At 38.7% G+C, this 20871-nt stretch overlaps 1 protein-coding gene across 3 annotated transcripts in view; it reads right to left on the minus strand.

The window, feature by feature from the left end:
* The window catches only part of LOC104608098 (protein ROOT HAIR DEFECTIVE 3 homolog 2), a 106062-nt gene extending 85394 nt beyond the window's left edge, over window positions 1-20668 (minus strand). For 2 of the 3 annotated variants that reach the window (XM_088891200.1, XM_010273977.3), the window contains exons 1-3: window positions 20234-20668; window positions 2438-2504; window positions 2228-2330 (exon numbers count right to left, since the gene is read on the minus strand). In XM_088891200.1, coding sequence (XP_088747326.1) covers window positions 2228-2330; window positions 2438-2504; window positions 20234-20381 — 318 coding nt within the window. In that variant the 5' untranslated portion in view covers window positions 20382-20668. Of the gene's footprint in view, window positions 1-2137; window positions 2331-2437; window positions 2505-20233 lie in introns of all 3 variants that reach the window. The other variant, XM_088891201.1, reaches the window with a different exon arrangement.
* Between the last annotated feature and the right edge of the window lie 203 nt (window positions 20669-20871).

Here is a 20871-nt window from a genome sequence, read left to right on the forward strand (position 1 = left end):
AGTGATAAGTACAACACTTGTAAGGTCAGGAAACCAGTGGACAGATTTGTTTACAAAAGGGTTGAGTCAGGGGAGAGTGTATTACATATGTACCAGGCTAGGATTATATGATATATACTCTCCAACTTGAGGGGGAATGTTAGAGTTGACAATATAAGGGTAGTTTAGTCATTTTTCATTTAATTAAAGGTGAGTTGTCTATTTTGTCTTTGTTTAAGTTGTGTGTTCCATACTTAATGAGAGACAAAGTTGTCTTTTGCGTTCTAATGCATAGACTATAAATAAAAGGTGGGTCGGCTAAGAGTGTGAGATTCTACTCTCTGGCCAAATCCTTTCTTTCTCTTCTTCTTCTTCTTCTCTTTTTATTTCTTACGTCAAACCTAGCACTGAACTAGTGTAATCAAACCATTAACAACCACACAAAGCATATTGAGGTTGACAGACACTTCATCAGAGAGAGAGAATAGCCAATGGAGAAATATGTCTCTTTTGTTAAGTCATAAGATCAACTTGTTGATTGCTTCACCTAGGTAAGCTAGGCATCATAGAAATCTATGCTCAGCTTGTGGGTGAGTGTTGAGAATATATATTGTGGGCAAGGTTATTTCAGTTATTCTATATTATTTGTATTTGGGCACCCATTCAAGGGCTTTTATGTAAATTTCATCTTTATATAAAAGGTTTTTGTGGGGTGTGAATAGTAACTCACCCTTTCTCTTAAAACCCTCTTCCTCTTCTTCTCTTCTTCTCTCCCTTCTTCCTCCCTCACTTTTACATCTTACAACTAAATAAAACAAGATACAATGACCACAATACCTGCTGCCTAAAGAATAAAGAAAACAACAGTAATAATAGGAAAACAACAATTAAATAATATGGGACCACTATAAATTAAGTCTAATCTACTGTATATTGGCAAAAGAGATTTAAGAGAGAATGAATTTGACTTATTGACCAGTCTCTTGAAAATCCTTGATAAATAGTGGTTGGACCCTTCCATTTCACTTGCGCTTCCTTTTTCTCTTCTTTGTGCTATTCTCCTTTCTACCAGTTCTCATTCCAAGGAAACTTGGTAGAAACCTATCCCCCCTAAAGTTAGCGCTTTTTGTTAGGAGGTATTCAATGGGAAGTTTAATACAGTTACCAAGACAAATGAATTTTGACATGTTGATCTTGTGGCTGGTCCAAACCATCTACCAGTGGATCCCCCATTTGGTAGATGGTTTGGATCAGCCACAAGATCCCTCCACATAGCAAAAACAGGTGGAGTTTGCAAGGAAGCTCCCTATTTACCTCTCTTCCTTTTTTCCATTGAAAATTCATACTTTAGATCAGAAAACTTACTAAACAAGACTCAAGAAACCGTGGTACTCTTGGCACTTCAGATTTGTTTGAAAGGAGAGAAAGACTGTAGCAGATGGTCTTGAAATTCTGGACTAGGGATTTTTTTCGTATAGCGTCAACTACACTCTGACATAGTTGTTGTTTTGGGGAGAGCTGATCATCCATATCTTGTGCATCAGTGTTTATCCCCTCATGTACTCTCTGGTTTTCAATATATTATACCTACATGTTGCCTTCTCCCATAAAAATATCAAGCAACCATACTTCTGATAAAAACAAGCCACATCAGCCTACCTCATCTTCAATTGAGGGAGGCCCTTGGAACCTCAAATTTCTACTACAGAAGGTCAACGTTTTGGCTACTCTCTTGAACTGCTTGCTTAGGTTGACCATAAGGTGAGGAAACGCTTGACCAGACTCCCGCACTAAAGCTGTTGTAGGAAGAATTTACTTCCCAGGGAAGCACCAGAATGAGAGGTACTTCATTAGGGCCTAGACCATTAGTTTATTTAAGAGATGTCAGCTATTGCTGTTTTGTATTGACATCATATTATTTCTGCTTTGTCCTCAGTAAACGACACTTTTGCAGCAGGGATTTTAGAACAAATAACACTCTTTTGATCATCATTGATCCTACCTCATGTACCACAAACATGCAGTGAACAAGATCTACATTATGAAGTTTCTCTTTAACAGTTACTGTTTTTATGGAATTTGAATGAAATGGTGTCAATAATAGATACTTGGTTTAATGTTTTCATTTCAAGGATGAAGCATATAAACAGCATTTTACCTGTCAGAAGATACAGCAGTAATAGAGCTGACATCATATTTAAGGTAAAACTAAACAACCACCACTTCGACAAGTAATGAGATACATCACCTCCCCTCTTTCTCTACCATCAGTACCCTCCAAATCCATGGCAATTGTGCAAGGTTCAATACCGATACACTTTGCCATCCATATGCCCTTAGTAGTCTGACTCCTGCAAGAAAATGACATTATATTGCATGTCTCATGTTTCCAGTCAATGGCCATTGAAATCAAAAAGTAGATCTACATTTTCAAACACTGAAAAAGTACAAGTCCTACCTTCCCTTGAAAGCGTCCATCTCCCTGAAATTGGTATGGAAAAGATGGTTCATTAGAGTGCTTTTACCTGAGAAAACGGGTGAAAAAGTAGCATCAAGACAAAAATGACAAAAAACAATGATACCCTGCTTATAAAGAAACAATGTTCCTAATGTTTGACAGGGATCAGAGCTGCAGTTTTAAAGACAGGTTGAACAAGAAAATACCATAGGGAAAACCATGGTGGCTCCCACATGAAACCAGTGGAAACCACTAATACCATCATCCCAGACCTACGCTGCATTTTCTTGAACAGAAAGTTTCTATTTTTCTATGATTTATGTTAATTTTCAGATTGTTTGAGGTAGTTGGGCCATTGAAACTGGATACTTTTGTATTTGACATTGTTCATAATGTCCATATGATCAGAAACAGAAAAAGAAGAGAATATATATGATTGTATGGGTCCTAGATTTGATCAAAGTAGGAAATTCTTTAATCTCAATTTAATAAGATTAGGACTGTTCAGTAGGGATAAATGTCCCATGCTTTATATGTGTATTCACCAGCTTTGAAGTTAGTAAAATCCAAGTTCTTTTCTCCCATTGTCTCCTATGAATCTGCTGGGGTTGACATCATTGTGGCAGGGGGTTGATGAATTCAAGCCAATGCTATATAGCTATTCATCAGTGATGATTCCAGCAGGCTGTCTACTCTATTTTCTCTTTTCTACCTTTTATTGTATCATCTTTGGTTTAGAATTTCCAGCTGTTGTCTTTTTATATCTTCGAGAGTAAAAGAGTTCACTTCAAATCCTAACTGACCATCAGCAATTAGCCAACAACTAGTAGGGCCCTTTCTTCCTTCCATAAAATTCATCAAACAGAACTTTCTACAACCCTAGTTTACCCATTTTAACAACTGATTTAGGGAAGCACAATGCACCTTGATATTGCAAAGTTCAGACCTTAAACCTCACATAGTATAATCAACCTAGCCTAACCAGTATCAACTAACGTCAGCCCCAAACTGACCCAATCAACCTAAGGAAAAGCCAAACTACCACCAATGAAAAATGACTCAGTTTTAATCACCTCAGGTGCTACACCAATGATAGACCTTCTGGAGACATGCCACAATGTGCACATCAACATGTGATCATTGACATGTCTACTTGGTGTAACCTGATCACTGGTGGATGCATTAATATTTGGCTGTTATTTAATGTTCAAATAAGTCTTAGTAGTGGTGGAACCAAGAAAAATAAATGTCTTAGTAACAGTGGCAGACTTTTTACATGGATAATAGGTTTTAGTCCCTGTTTGGTATCACTCAAAATAAGCACTTATTAAAATTAGTACTTAAAATAAGTGGTGGGACCCCACAATAAGTAGAAAATAAGTACTTATCCATAGAAAATCCCAGAATAAGTACTTAGTTTGAAAATAAATGCTTAAAAAAAAGCAGCCCTAGGCCAGGTTATTTTAATTGCATATAGAATGAGTGCTTCTTTTTTGGTGGGACAAAACTGTCCCCCAAAAAATTTGAAATACCCACATTACCCCCTCTATATTGTCTTCTCCATTCCTGCGAACCAAAGGTGGCAGCGGTGAACCCAGGCGGAGGCTACGAGCAACCAGGGAGAATTTCACAGTTCTTGTAAGTGAAATCCCCCACTTCTTTAATTTCTCACCGTTTTGGGGATGAAACTCTGGTGTGGTGGGTTCTTACCCATTTTTCTGCCATTTTCTCCTAGACTTGAGTTTGGGAAAGAGGCAAATACAGTTACTCAGTTAGCCAGCGGTGGTTCTTCGGTGGTGAGTTCTATGCTATTTTTTTCTTATTTTTTCCTTTTTGTTTATATATATATATATATATATATATATATATATATATATATATATATAAAATTGACTCTATGCTATTCCCAGCAATGATTTTGGACAAAAATGTTAAAATTCAGTTGTTATTTCTATTACTATTATGATTATTATTATTACAAGAAATCAGTTTTTCAGTTATTTATTGTACTTTCTTATATAAAATCAATTATTTAATAGTGCAACATGTGTGACACATGGGCCCATGTGTGTTGGGAGGGTTAGAATTGTCATTTTCATCGAAATGGTTCAATATAATACTCATAAAATAACATATGTATGTTAATTTAGGGTTATAATTGTCATTTCTGCAAAATAAGTACTTATTGACTAAGTGGCTCACCAAACACTGTATCCAAATAAGTACTTAAAATAAGTGTAAGTGGTTTGGGAAAGGTCCTCCCAAAAACTAATAAGTACTTATTTCTCAAACTACTTATTTGCCAAACATACCCTTAGTCTTGGAATATTGTATAGTTTTTCTCCTTCCTTTTTTTTCATTTTATTAGATAGGTAATAAATAATGCATTCATTGATACCAAGAAAAAAATATAAAGGTAGTACAATCATCAAGATCCAAGTAAGTGGTGCCTGATCCTATTTAGCAGGGCAACCCAAAAATATAGTAACATGCTAATACACCAAAGGTATAAAGAACAGCTAAGTAGGGAAGCTGGGCCCTCAATACATCTCAGATCGTCCAACACCACCCCATTCCAGTGTATTAACCAGTGTTCACTGATCTCTTAACCTAATGGAATGAGTTCACTGTAAATATAAGATCTAAAGCCTCTCTAATGTGATGACTGAATGTCCACAGTCCATCCACCACATCTGTAAACCAGCCTACAATTACCTGTTAGTCTCCCACTCATAGTTGTTAAAATCTTACAATTTACATTACAATAAGATTCACAATTCAAATCATGAATGCAAGGTGTTCCAATTCAAAAATTATGACTGAATCCTTTTCTAATAAAAAGAAATCCTACTGTTCCTTTTTGAATACAACTTGCCTGATTCATGTAATTCAAATTAATTCAATTAGAACCTAGTTCTTTACCTTGTCTAATGCAGTTACTAAGATGTAGCTACTGTTAAGGTGTAACAAACAAAGTTGATGAGTAGCCCTACTGTACAGTCCACCAAGCAGTCCCTAAACTACTTGTTCATGGAAGAGGGGGTTGAGTTCTAGCAGTATCAAAACCACTAGGATCTGAAGAATCTGACAGAAACCAGAGCTGATATCTTCTGGTTCTTGTGCAAGAAAACAGAGAAGAGAAGAGCAGGAAAATAACTAAACTATCTTTATTCCTTCCAAAAAAAAAAATTCTGCCTTACAATCTTTTCTAGCTATCTTAGATAGACCTTACATATTTTGACTTGGAAAACTACTACGAAATCAATATTAGGAAGACTCATAAATTGCTGAAAAAAAACTCTAATGATAAGAACCCTAAACTGACAAATAAATCCAATAAGAAGAAACCTATACTGACAAATAAATCTTATAACAAGAATCCTAAATTGGCACCCAAAAGGGATTGTTCAAAAATAAAAAATAAAATAAAAAAAAACAAAGATATCATGGGACCCACTTGGTTTAACTAACAGGGATGCCTTAGGGATGGTCCTGTTGTTTAAAGAACAGACTTGTGGCCTATTTGGGGTCTGATGGAGGTGGATGGGCTGCAACTGGTTATTTTGGGTGTCACAGGTTGATGCTCTGCATCAGTCACCCCCTCTTGAAAAGAACTCGTTCTTGAGTTCAATGAACCATGCTTGCCATAATAGGGTGAAAGATAATGTGCATTAAAAGTGTTGCTATTTTTCAATCAGTTCATGTTAGAGGCCAGCTACACTTTGTAAGTATTATCATTAATCTAAGCAATAATCTTGCAAGGTCCAATCTTCTTTAGACTTATCTTATGATACTCGCCACTTGGGTATCTTTCATTTGGAAGATATACCCACACTTCACCACCAGCTTCATAGACAAGCTAGTGACAATGTCAATCAACTTGTGCCTCATATTTTGAAAAACTAGCTTCAATATTGACACGAACCTGCTTTTGAATGCTCAATTCTTTTGTCTTCTTATCTTTTTCCAACAACTGGAATAAGAACAATATCAAGTGCTTGTAGAGGATTTCAACAATGTAGCACTTGGAAGGGAGAAAATCCAATTGTTCTATTTGTAGAACTATTAAATTCAAACTCTATCATAGGCAACACCAGATCCCAGTTTCTTGTAGATATGTCCCAATGTTATCACCTCTGTTAGAATTAGCCGGGTGAGGGGTAGATTAGTCTTTTCAGTCAGTTTAAGTTATGTGCTTATGTGGCAGTTCTAATTAGACTTCCTATCCCATACTTAAGTGGGGGCAGTTTAGTCATTGTACTTAATTAAAACCCCTAATCCATATTATGGTCGACTGGTAAGGTTTAGGCTACCAAGTTTGACTGATTTCTTCTTCTTCTTCTTGTTCTGCTCTTTCTCCTTCAGTCTCTTCTGGTTCGAACTGTTGAAGCTACTGAACAAACATGGTATCAGAGCAGGACGTTGCTCTCTAAGTCTGCTCCTCTCTGATCTGACTCTTCTATTTTTTTTCTGGATTGAAAATGGAGAACACAGACTCGACCTAGGTCTGAGAACACTTCGGTCCTTCTTCCTCTGCTCAGAACTTGATTGTTTTTCAAGAAAATAACTTCAGAATTAAGATGATGGTCGACTGAAGCTCTCCATCGAGGTTGGTTATTTTTTTTTCTGTGCTGTTGGTATTTCTAGGTTGAAAACCTTCAAAATCTGCTCGGACTGATCAGAATCTAAAGAACTAGGTTGTTTGTAGCCTTGGTTCTTGGCAAAAAGTCCAAGGACAGGCTGTGTTTACAGTGACCGAATGGTGGGTGAAACTGATACACATATCAGTCATATTCTTTTGTTTTCTTGCTCGCATGTGTGCTGAAAGAAGAGTAGTAGACTGCTGAGGTCCACGACAGCAATGGTGTGGTGTTGGTTGTGTTGTGGTGACTGACATATCCATGATTCTAAATGCTTAAAAGTGAACCCCTAGACCTTGTGTGTAATCAGTTCTGCAGTATGAAGAACAAGTTTTCGATGAAATGACTGAGTAATTTCAGCAGTGGTATGTTGATGGTAAATGGTTCTGCAGTGTGCAGTCCAAGTGTTTGATGTGTTGACTGAATGATTTCAGCTTTAGAGTGTAGTCTGTAATGTGCAGTTGAAGAAAGTGGGGTTGGTGGTATCATAAGTGAGATAAGTCTTGTGACGAGTGTGAGATTGTGGTGTATATTCAAAGGTGAAATAATTGAGATGGCTTCAACTGTAGTTGGGAATGACAACAAAATCGACATCATGCTTTCTTCAGATTATCTAAGTGTTCAAATGACATCCATCAAGTTGAATGGTGAAAACTATGTACCATGGGCAAAATCTGTGGAGGTGTTCTTGAAGGCCGAGAGGAAAGTAAAACATGTGAGGGAGGAGAAACCTTCCTCTGATTCTCCTGGGTTCAGTGATTGGGAACAAGATGATGCACAGATAATGACATGGCTTTGGAACAACATGGAACCAAAGATTAGTGTGAACTTCATGTTCCTAGATATAGCCAAAGAGATCTGGGATCATGCTAAAAAGTTGTACTCTGGACAAGATAACACAACTAGGGTATATCAGTTATACCAAGAGTACTTCAATTTGAAGCAAGGAAGTCAAAGCTTAGAAGAGTATTATGCAGGTTTGAGGAACATCCGCAATGAGCTAAATGTGTATCACCCTCTAACATCAGATGTCCAGATCCAACAACAGCAACGTGAACAGCTTGATGTGACTAGGTTTCTTGTGGGCTTGAAGGCTGAGTAGGAGCCTGTCAGAGCACAGACATTGGGGGGATCAGCTCTCCCCTCACTTGAAGAAGTTTTTATCCATCTTAAGAAGACATCCATTGAGCTGGTGGAACATTCTTCCTTCTCTGATAGATCTGGTTTGGTAGTGACTAAAGGGAGTGGTCGTGGAAGTAGAAGTGGTGGTGGCAGCAGTGGCCCTCCAAGCAACCGTAGTGGACACATGTTTACCCGGGCTAGTGGCCGGACTGGAGGCCGAGAGTCAGGGGGAGGCCGTGGAAAAGGAAGGGGTAATGCTCAGAGAAAATGTACACATTGTGGCTTCGAGGGGCACATAGTTAATTTCTACTATGATTTGCGTGGTCCACCCAACACTTGGGCTAACCATGTTACATCTAAGAGTAGTAGCACAATTACTGAAAGCCAGCAAACTGCACCAACCCCCTCCACACCCACTTGTGCTTCCAAGCAGGAAATGGTGAGTGCACCACGGGCAACATATGAGCAGTTCCTTCAAACATCTCAGCAGAACACAGCTACACTTGCCCATTCAGGTATGACTTGTTTAGCTTCCAAAACCTCACCCTGGATCATTGATTCTGGAGCCTCGAACCATATGTCTGGGACTCTTGATGTATTTTCTTCCCTTTCTCACTCCTCCACATCTCAGACAGTTACACTTGCTAATGGTTCTACATCTCCTATTTGTGGTGTTGGTGATGTTGATCTCTCCTCATTGTCTTTAGCATCTGTTTTATATGTTCCTAAGTTCCCTTTTAACCTTATGTCTGTTAGCATATTAACCAAGTCCCTTGATTGTTCTGTAACCTTCTATCCTTCTTCTTGTGTGTTTCAAGATCTCAAGACGGGGAAGAAGATTGGTGGAGGGCATGAAGCAGGTGGTTTGTATTACCTTGATGGTGGTGGCCCCCCAGTGGCTTTTCAGTCATCTCTTACTCCTCTCCAATGGCACTGCAGACTTGGTCATCCCTCTCTCAAGGCTTTGAAGCTGCTAGTTCCTTCCTTGAGTCATCTTTCATCATTAGATTGTGAGTCATGTCAGTTGGGAAAACATCATCGAGTCTCATTTAGTCCAAGAATTGATAGTCGTGTCTCAAGTCCTTTTGCTTTAGTTCATTCTGATGTATGGGGTCCAGTTAAAGTGGTGCCATACAATGGGTTTAAGTATTTTGTAATCTTTGTTGATGACTTTTCAAGGATGACATGGATCTATCTTATGAAAGACCGTAGTGAATTGTTCTCTCTATTTTTCAAAAATTTCATGCTGAAATACGCACTCAATTTGGTGTTCATATGATTTCAAGGATGACATGGATCTATCTTATGAAAGACCGTAGTGAATTGTTCTCTCTATTTTTCAAAAATTTCATGCTGAAATACGCACTCAATTTGGTGTTCATATGAAAATACTTCACTCCGAAAATGCCAAAGAATACATCTCCTCACCATTTCAGCAATAAGCTAGATGCTCGAGCTACGAAGTGTATTTTTCTTGGCTACTCAAGGACTCAGAAAGGGTACAAGTGTTATAACCCAAAGTTTCATAAATCGTTTGTGTGCCCTGATGTCACCTTCTTTGAATCAGTTCCTTTTTTCTCAGATGTCGGGGTCTCTTCTTCTCCCTCTGTGGTTCCTCTTCCTGTTCCGGTTGTGGACCCCCTTCCCATAACTCCCATTCCTACTGCAGATGCACATCATATGCCTGTTACTACAGAGAGGCCGCCAATTACTCAAGTGTATACCCGCAGAAGTGCTTCGGCCCCTCCTCCACTTCAGCACCTGTCAACAGATCCTACTATTGCTCCTTCTTCCTCAGATCTTAATCTCCCTATTGCTTTGCGGAAAGGTAAACGTACTTGTACTTCTCATCCCATTTTCGACTATGTTTCCACTGCTCACTTTTATGCTTCTCACTGCAAGTTTATATCATTATTCTCATCGGTTCCCATTCCCAAGACTGTACAGGAAGCCCTTACCTCCCCAAGGTGGCGGCAAGCCATGGAAGAAGAACTCTCTACTCTACAACATAATCACACGTGGGAACTCACCACTCTTCCTCCTGGTAAGCACACTGTTGGGTGTAAATGGGTCTATACAGTGAAGCATCTTCCTGATGGGAGTGTAGAACGATTGAAGGCACGGTTAGTGGCCAAGGGCTATTCTCAGTTATATGGTGTGGACTATATGGAGACATTCTCTCCTGTGGCTAAAATTGGTTCAGTTCGGGTGTTGATCTCATTAGCTGCTATGTATAATTGGCCTCTCGTACAACTTGACATCAAAAATGCCTTCCTACATTGTGATCTTGTTGAGGAGGTGTATATGGAGCAACCACCAGGGTTTGTTGCGTTGCTCAGGGGGAGGCTGGTAAGGTGTGCAAGCTCAAAAAGGCAATCTATAGACTGAAACAGTCTCCACGTGCATGGTTTGGCAGGTTCAGTGAAGTGGTGAAGGCCTTTGGGATGAAACAGTGTCAGGTTGATCACTCTATGTTCAGCTATAACTCAAAAGATGGGAAAATCTTGCTAGTCATGTATGTGGATGATATTGTCATAACTGCAAGTGACAGCAATGGAATTGACAGGCTAAAAAAATTCTTACAGGACCACTTTAATACGAAAGATTTGGGGAAGCTAAAGTATTTCCTAGGAATAGAAGTTGCAAGGTCAAAACAAGGGATCAACCTATGTCAGAGAAAATATGTCCTTGATCTACTTGAAGAAACAGGGTTGTTAGGTGCTAAACCAGCAGAGACTCCTATGGAACTCAATGCCAAGTTAAGTGTGGATGCAGGTGAAGAGTTTGATGATCCTGGAAGATACAGAAGGTTGGTGGGAAAGTTGAATTACCTGACCATTACCCGACCAAATATATCATTTGCTGTGAGTGTGGTGAGTCAGTTTATGCAACATCCCCAGGTTCCTCACTGGGAAGCTGTTCTGAGAATTGTTAGGTACCTAAAGGGTGCTCCAGGTCGTGATTTGTTATACCAAAAGGGAGGAACTCTTGAGATAGTAGGGTACACAGATGCTGATTGGGCTGCCTCTATATCAGACAGGAGGTCAACCATAGGGTATTGTACCTTCCTGGGTGGCAATCTTGTAACTTGGAAGAGCAAGAAGCAAACAGTGGTGGCAAGAAGTAGTGCGGAAGCAGAGTACAGAGCTATGGCCCATACCACATGTGAACTAGTATGGCTGAAGAACTTACTACAGGAGATGGGTTTCTCAATTGACAAACCCATGAAACTATACTGTGATAACCAAGCTGTTGTTCACATCTCATCCAATCCTGTCTTCCATGAAAGAACTAAACATATTGAGGTGGATTGTCACTTTGTGAGAAAGAAAGTGATAAGTGCGGTAATAACTACATCTCATGTGAGCTCAGGAAATCAGTGGGCAGATCTTTTCATAAAAGGATTGTCTCGGGGAAGAATAGATTACATTTGTAACAAGCTGAGACTATATGATATATACTCTCCAGCTTGAGGGGGAGTGTTAGAATGTTCGAGTCAGGGGTATTTTGATCATTCCGGTGTATCTTCTTGAATGTGAAAGGTCTATTGTATCTGAGTTTAAGTTATGTGTCCCATCTTATATGAGGGACAAAATTGTCTTTCTCGTAACTCAAGTTTTATGAATAAAAGTCAAGTGGGTCGGCTAGGAAAGTAATTAAGAACATTCTCTCTTCTAGTCTGGCTGAACACTCTTCTCCTCTCTTTCCTCTTCTTTCTCTTTTCTTTCTTCTTTCTTCTTCTCTACTTTGACTTAGAATCAACTAGGGTTTATTCACAAGGAGTATTTTGATCTGTAGCAAGGGAATAAAACCCTAGAAGAGTACTATGCCAGTATGAAAAACCACATAAATTAACTAAATGTCTATCATCCCCCAACTCTGGATGTTAAGGTTCAACAACAACAGAGGGAGCAACTGGATGTCACTAGGTTCTTAGTGGGGCTGAAATCAGAGTACGAACCAGTTAGAGCCCAAATATTGGGAGGCTCTACTCTTCCTACACTTGAGGAAGTATTTGCAAGGTTTCGCAGGATCTCTTTGGGTTCTACAAAGAGTACCACACCATCTAACAGATCAGGATTTGTGGCAGCCAGAGGAGGTGGACGTGGTACTAGAGGGGGAGAACATGGATCTCGAGGAGGTCGTGGTGGTTCTATATTTGGCCATGGTGGTGGTCGTGACTCAGGGGGAGGCCATGGTAAAGGAAAATGTAACTCTACTAGGAAGTGTACGCATTGTGGCAGGGAAGGACATTCGGTGAATTTTTGTTATGATCTCCATGGCCCACCTTCTACATGGGCTAATCATGCAGTAGCTGGTGGGGTTGATGTCAGTGATAACCAACAACCAAATCTCACACCTTCCACATCTTCATCTATTTCCGGGAAGGAGATGATGAGTGTACCACGCGATGAATATGAGAGGTTCCTTCAGGCTACTTCACAACATACTACAGCCACCCTTGCTCACTCAGGTATAGCTTGTCTGGCATCCAAACCCTCTCCCTGGATTATTGACTCTGGAGCCTCTGATCACATGACCGAGACTCCAGGTGTGTTCTCTTCCCTCTCTGAAACTTCCACATCTCAAACTATTTCCCTTGCCAATGGTTCTTCTTCTCAATCTGTGGTGTTGGTAATGTTGACACGACTTCTCTTTCATTATCATTTATTCTATATGTACCTAAATTCTCATTCCATCTTATGTCAGTTAGTAAATTAACTAAGACCCTTAATTGCTCTATTACATTTTTCCTTTCATTTTGTGTTTTTCATGATCTCAAGACTGGGAAGAAGATTGGTAGAGGGCATGAAGCCAGTGGATTGTATTATCTTGACAGTGGTGGATCGTCAGTTGCATTTCAGACTTCCCTCACTCCTCTACAATGGCATTGTCGGCTGGGAAATCCATCCCTTAAGGCACTCAAGAAATTGGTTCCGTTTTTGAATCATTTGTCGTCTTTACAGTGTGAGTCGTGTCAATATGGGAAATACCAATCGGGTTTCATTCAGTCCTAGAGTTGATAGTCATATGTTGAATCCTTTTGCTTTAGTTCATTCAGATGTTTAGGGTCCGATTAAAATAGAGTCTTATAATGGTTACAAGTGTTTTGTCACTTTTATTAATGATTGTTCAAGGACGACATAGATTTTTTAATGAAAGAAATGAGTGAATTATTTTCCATTTTTCAAAAATTCCATGCTGAAATACATACGCAATTTGGTGTTCCAATCAAAGTTCTTCGTTCAGATAATGGTCGTGAATACTTCCTCACTTCTTTTCAACAGTATTTAGAACAACATGGCATCATTCATCAAACTTCATGTGCATCCACCCCTCAGCAAAATGGGGTGGTTGAACGAAAGAACCGTCATCTCCTTAAAACTGCTCGGTTTATTCTTCATCATATGAGTGTTCCTAAACGATTTTGGAGTGACGTTGTGCTTACTGCTTGTTTCCTTATTAATCGGATGCCCTCCTTCGTCCTTCATGGTCAGTCTCCCTTTTCTATTTTTTTCCCCACCTTGTCTCCCTTTCCATTAACACCTTGGATCTTTGGCTGTGTGTGCTTTGTTCACAATCTAAGTCCTGGGTTAGACAAGCTAGATACACTCTCTATTAAGTGTATCTTTCTTGGCTACTCTTGGACCCAGAAAGGGTATAAGTGTTACAATCCCATTACTCGGAAGTTCTATGTCTGTCCTGATGTCACTTTTTTTGAGTCCGTTCCATTCTTCTCGGGACCTGAAGTATCGTTATCTCCACCTTTCTTCCACTCCCTCTTCCAGTCCGTGATCTTGTTCCGGTTGTTCCAGTTGGGGCTGAACTTTCACCATTCCAGTGCAGATTCCTACTGAACAACCACCAATCTAGCACGTGTACTCATCGATAGACACCGACACCTCCTCCGGCTTCTACCTTGTCTATGGATCCTATTGTTTCTCCTATCCCAAAATCTTCCAGCTTGATCTTCCCATTGCTTTGTGGAAAGGTAAACATAGTTGTACCCTACATCCCATTTCTAATTTTGTTTCAGACTCTCACCTTTCCGCTTCACATTACTAGTTTGTTTCTCTATTGTCATTTATCTCTTTACCTAAAGAGGTCTAGGAGGCCCTTATTTCACCCGGGTGGCATCAAGCAATGGAGGAGGAACTCTCCACTCTTCAGCATACTCACACATGAGAACTCACTACTCTTCCTCCAGGTAAGCATGTTGTGGATTGTAAATGGGTGTATACTGTTAAATACTTTCCAGATGGCAGTGTGAAGCGTTTGAAGGCCCAACTTATTGCTAAAGGTTATTCTTAGTTGTATGGGGTGGACTATATGGAGACCTTCTCTCCAGTGGCAAAGATTGGCTCAGTCCTTGTCTTAATTTCCCTAGCAATTATATATGATTGGCCCTTGTTTCAACTTGACATTAAAAATGCCTTCCTTCATGGTGACCTCATGGAGGAGGTATATATGGAGCAACCACCTGGATTTGTTGCTTAGGGGGAGGATGGTAAAGTGTGTAGACTGAAAAAAGCAATTTATGGGTTGAAACAATCTCCTCGTGCTTGGTTTGGGAAATTTAGTGAAGTGGTGAAGAATTTTGGTATGAAACAATGTCGGGTTGACCACTGAGTGTTCAACTATGGTTCAGAAGCCGAAAAGATTTTATTAGTAGTCTATGTGGATGACATTGTTATAATTGACAGTGACAAATTGGGGATTGATAAACTAAAGGCCTTCCTACAAGAACATTTTCAAACAAAAAACCTTAGGAAGTTGAAGTACTTCTTGGGTATAGAAGTTGCCAGATCAAAACAAGGTAAATCTATGCCAAAGAAAATATGTCCTTGATCTGCTGGATGAAACAGGACTATTATGTGCAAAACCGGCCGAAACTCCCATGGAACCAAATGCTAAGTTGAGCAGTGATACAGGTGAAATATTTGATGATTCTGAAAGATACAGACGGTTAGTGGGGAAGCTAAACTATCTGACTATCACAAGACCAGACATCTCCTTTGCAGTCAGTGTGGTGAGCCAATTTATGCAAAATCTTTAGATACCTCACTGAGATGTAGTTCTTAGAATTGTAAGGTACCTGAAGGGAGCTCCAGGCCATGGATTATTGTACAAACCAGGAGGAGGACTTGAGGTAGTTGGGTATATAGATGCAGATTGGGCAGGCTCAGTGTCGGATAGAAGATCTACTACAGGTTACTGCATATTCCTTGGAGGCAATCTAGTGACATGGAAGAGCAAGAAGCAGACCATTGTGGCAAGGAATAGTGCTGAAGTCGAATACAAAGCCATGGAACACACTACATCTGAATTACTATGGTTGAGAAACCTCCTACAAGAAATTGAATTCTCAATGGATAGACCTATGAGATTGTACTATGATAATCAAGCTGCAATTCACATCTCATCTAATCATGTTTTTTCATGAAAGAACAAAGCACATAGAGATTGATTGCCACTTTGTGAGAGAGAAGGTCCTTACTGGAGAGATAAGCACGAAACATGTGGGCTCAGGTGATCAGTGGACAGATTTGTTTACAAAAGGTTTAAACTCGGAAAGAGTGAACTATATATGTAACAAGCTGGGATTATATGACATATATTCTCCAACTTGAGGGGGAGTGTTAGAGTTAGCTGAATGAGGGGTAGATTAGTCTTTTCAATCAGTTTAAGTTATGTGCTTATGCGGCAATTCCAATTAGACTTCATGTCCCATACTTAAGTGGGGGCAATTTAGTCATTGTACTTAATTAAAACCCCTAATCCATATTATGGTCGACTGGTAGGGTTTAGGCTACCAAGTTCAACTGATTTCTTCTTCTTCTTCTTCTTCTTCTTCTTCTTCTTCTTCTTCTTCTTCACTCTCTTCTGGTTTGAACTGTTGAAGCTACTGAACAAACAACCTCTATTTGTCCATTAGTCTGAGCATAAAGTTCAAGGTCATATTTGAGACAATTGATGGTTGTACCACTCAATTTTTTGTTGAAGAATCTCATAAATTCATTAGATTGGCTAAGGACAGCCTCAATACCTACCTTAGAAGCAATGAAGCATCACATTCAAGTACAAATAATTTATTAAAATCGGAAAGCAGTAAACAAGGAACGCTAGTAAGGCATACCTTAATAGTTTCAAAGGCTTTTTGGGCATGTGAAATCCAAGTAAAAGTGTTTCATTTGAGAAGATCTATAATAGGATCCATGATAGTGTTGAAATCCCATACAAAACACCTATGGAAACTAGCAAGAACATGAAAAGATTGGACTCATGTGCTTTCTTAGGTGTTAGCCAATCAACAATGGCTTTAATCTTAAGGCGGAAAAATGAGAAGAAGAAGAATTTGTTGATTGGACAAAATTGTAAGTTCTTTCCTGCTTATGATTTTATGTTTTAAAGCTCTCAAGAGTTCAAGATATCATACACAAACACCCGAGAATAATTAAAACCCATCACATTTTGTCTCTCATCACACTCAACCTCTCGTCAAAATTTCCTTGAAGACCTAGGAAGGGTCATAGCTACCCACATCCTCACATGCAAGGGGAGAAGCCCAAACACCGAGGTAACTGCATGGACATGTGGCAAGGCCCCAATTATCCAAGTGTCACAAATCAGATAATGCTATAACAAACTCTAAAGGGAAATTTTCTAGAAAATGAAACTTTGTAAGAAAAATCTATAAATAACGGTTCCCTAAGAGGATCCACATGTACATCACTACTCCAGATTGAGAACTTCCTTTCCTGCTTCAGATCTTCCTTTCTCAATTGAGACTCTCTCTCTCTCTCTCCCTCTCTCTCAAATCCTAATATCTAAGATCTAAAACCCCTTCCACAACCTCCCTCAGCCTGTCCAAAGGGTTTTGAGAAGAGAAAAAGAAAGAAAGAGGAAAGGAAGAATAGAAGAATAAAGAGGTTCTTTTTTCTCTATTCTCCCTCTGATTAAATAAAATAGAAATTCCATCTTTGTTTTTTCTGTTCTACTTTCCATCTTGAATATTTATCATATAAAGTTAATAACCTTCTTTAGCTGCCAATTGATATGAAATTTCTCTATTAAATACTTATTATAGTAGTATTATTTTTGAAAATAATGAAATTCGTATATGTAAAAGATTTTAATCTTTTAGATGTGATGACTTGCCACATTTTTAGAGGAAATTTAATTTTCTTAATAAAGAAATTTTCTATTTTTTCAATTTATATACGTGTTGAATGGTATATAATACTAGGGAACTAGCCAAAAAGTTAGTTCTTTATATTATAACATTCTTATCACCTAGGCATCGATGCCTATGCACCCACCTAGGCAATTAGGCAACTAGGCGCACCAATGTCACCCAAAATCACCTAGACACCTTGAAAACTATGATTGAATCATAACTAACTAGTTTGATTAGTCAAAGTCCTAGCTGAAATAGAAACTCCAATGGGATTGGGACTTTCCTAATCAGATTAAAAGAGGATTTGGGAAAGATTTTCTGGACTCTAAGGCTTATATAAACCCTTGGGTTGACCAAGCTTGCATCTTCTTGCTACTACTCTATTGAGAGAAATTTTGAGAAAATAATTCAGCACTAGTGAGAGATAGAGAAAACCCAAGATCGCCATTAGGGTTTTATCTCCCAATCTTGGACAACATTCAGACCTGTTCTTGGAGAGGATCAAGGCATGACCATCTCTTAGAGTTATTTGAGAAGAAAATCGTTTCTAGTACATCAGAGATCAAGGAGCAAACTTGGAGGTGTGCCATCTTCATCTCCAGCATTGTACCAGTGGGATTGTGATTGGGTATTCCAACGTGAACTACCATTTAGCCAATCTGCACTAGTGGAGCATCAAAACATAGGTCTAGGAATTTAGATTCTCTTTTTTAGGTCTGAAAAATCTTATTGAAAATCTGAAGGTCAATTCTTCAATCTTGGGTGAATTTTGGTTTTGAAAAACCTAAACCAATGTGCTGGAATTGTTTTCAGCATGTCACAAAATTTTGAATTGGCATTCTCCCTCCCAGCACCATTGGATGGTGGCCATTCTTCAGATTAATCATTAATGTTGTAATGATCAACTTCTTCAACCCCTCATGCAGCATTGCAGCTAGTTGATCCCTAAGATTGTATGAGTTTCTCCCAGGAGAAAAGAAACTACTAAGATTGGCTGCTCTATCACCAACTTGTTTTGTATACTAATATAAGTCTGACTATAATAAATGATGAAATTGAGGACAAATAGCAGAAGGGAATAAAGAAGAAAGGAAGAAGAGAAGAGAGATTGGAGAAGAAACCACTCCAAATCATGGTTGTTGTGTTGCTGTCTACTTTTTATGTAAACTAAGATTAAATGTAAAGGGAAATTACAATCATGGCCCTGATTAAGCAGCCAGAAATAAGAAATAAAAATAAGCCCCATAAGCCCACTAAATCGAACAGTCTAATAAAGACTAAAACTAATTAAGCAAATGGAAAGTCAGCAACATAAACTAACTAGAATCAAAAACAGAAAGAATGTCAAAATAAGGAGAAAAGTAGATAGGAGGCTCAAATAATACTTGGAAAATCATGGTATTTTGTCTCAAATATCATGTCCTTTCACCCACAGTGAAACAGGATGGTAAAGAGGAAAATTCATAACAACCTGAGTGTTGTGGGAACCCCATACAATATTCTCATGTACGAATTTCCTTTTTGGCTGAGGCCAATACATGGATGAATAGGATACCAGAAATCAGCCTCTGGTGACAGTCCTAGCCAGAGGAGAATGGTAAAGCAGGTTTTACTAGCTGAATCTATTAATTCTTTATTAGTAAAAGTGATTGTGATTGTATTATGTATGTATTAGAAAGGAAAATAGGGCTAAGGATTAATGGAGTTGAGGTTGAATTGGTTGGTACCAGAGTCTAACTACTCCTAGGGAATGAAATAAACAGCTAGTATTTTTGTCTACCCATGGTAGCTAAAATAAGGATATTGTTTGGCTTGGAATTCCCATATTTTATATTACCAGGCTTTCTTTTCATGGTTAATCATGGAAAGCAAGTTGTAGATTTTGCATATATTTTGCCAGTAATAACGACCAAAAGAGTTTTGCTAAGATAACGACGACCCCTACTACATGAGATAACTCGTAACGGGGAACAAGATATAAGCATTCCCAGACTCTATACATGAATGTTTAGCTTGTTTTTTATCAATAACTGTAAATTCAATTAAAATATTAAAAGAAAGTTACAATGTGAACAGAGGGCAGATGGAGATAAAGCATCTTATCTCCAAGCCAAAAACATTGAAACCGAGCCCAAAACATTTGAATCCTCCCAACCCCTTCTTTAGCCAAAGAATCAGTCATGCTGTTAGTCGTCCTTTGCACCCATTGAATTTTAATGTCCATGCCTGTGGTTATCCAATAAAACATTTGAAGCCTCCGATAAAACGTGAATGTTTAGTTTTTACCATGTCCCTTTCACAAGGGGAGATGATTTTAAAATATGGAAGAAGTTGCCTATTCAGGTAAGGAAATGATTTGAATTTAAGCATATCCATCCCCCCCCCCTCCCCCTCAAACCCGCCCTGAGAAAGCAAAATAACATATAAGGCTTCTTGAACTGTTACTGATTTAAATTATTAAATGCAGTATATGCAAAACATAATAATCGCATTACCAATAAGAAATGCTGATAATGGCCGGATATATTTCCCCCCATAAATTCAAAGAAATGCTTTAACTACAACAGTAAACTTCACCACCTTAGCATTGTCAATACTAATTTCCAACTCATATCTTAAAAATTCCATCTTAAAGCATATAAATGCGAGGAAAGTAAAATAAAATCCAGCTAACTTTAATAACCTTCGTTTCTACTGGGACCCTAAATGATTATTATAATTGAAATGTTCCAAAGAGAGCAAAACTTACGTAGACAAATTACAAATTAAAGTTTTTGCGAATCACCATGACCTCAATTGATCAGACTCTATCAAGCCCGTTAAACAGAAATTGAAATTTCCTATTAGAAAACATACCGCTGCTCTGCGGGCCCATGATCGCCACCACCGCATAGGAGAGTCCGCATTCAACGAGCTTTACAGTTTTGCTAAAATTTTCGAGGCCAGTGGCATTGAATTCGCCATCGCCGTCGATTAGTTGCGTAGAACAACAATCATCCCCCATTTTTAATCCAGATAAGATGACAAAATAAGCCTATAAATCATTCAAGAACATAGAAAATTAAGGGATCTGCTTCAGATTTATCTGCATTAAGCCAGTATGGATTCTAGACAGAGCTTTCTCGTTTCTCCTACGATCTTTCTTCCTTCTCAGAGAGAGAGAAAGAGAGGGAGGGAGGAGAACCTAAGCTACGTTAAAGAGAGAGAGAACTGTCTCAGCGAACGTTCGGTTTTTAAGAGAAAATCATTTCTTCGTTCGTCGCAGTGTAATCGTTCGTTACGCAGCGTATTACACACGTATTGCTTTTTCATCATTAAAAAAATGAATGTTTTTCCTACTTTTGACATAGAAAGCAATCGTATCGGAACTTTTTTCCGTCAACGTAGCAAACGGTTTATAATTAATCAGGCGGAGGATTTGTAGGGTAGAATTGTAGGTTATACCGTTATATTGGAATCTTTTATCTCAGTTAGAATCCTGCTTACATATTCTC

Source organism: Nelumbo nucifera, chromosome 7 (genome assembly GCF_055504915.1).
Source record: "Nelumbo nucifera cultivar China Antique chromosome 7, China Antique-T2T, whole genome shotgun sequence".
NCBI lineage: Eukaryota > Viridiplantae > Streptophyta > Magnoliopsida > Proteales > Nelumbonaceae > Nelumbo > Nelumbo nucifera.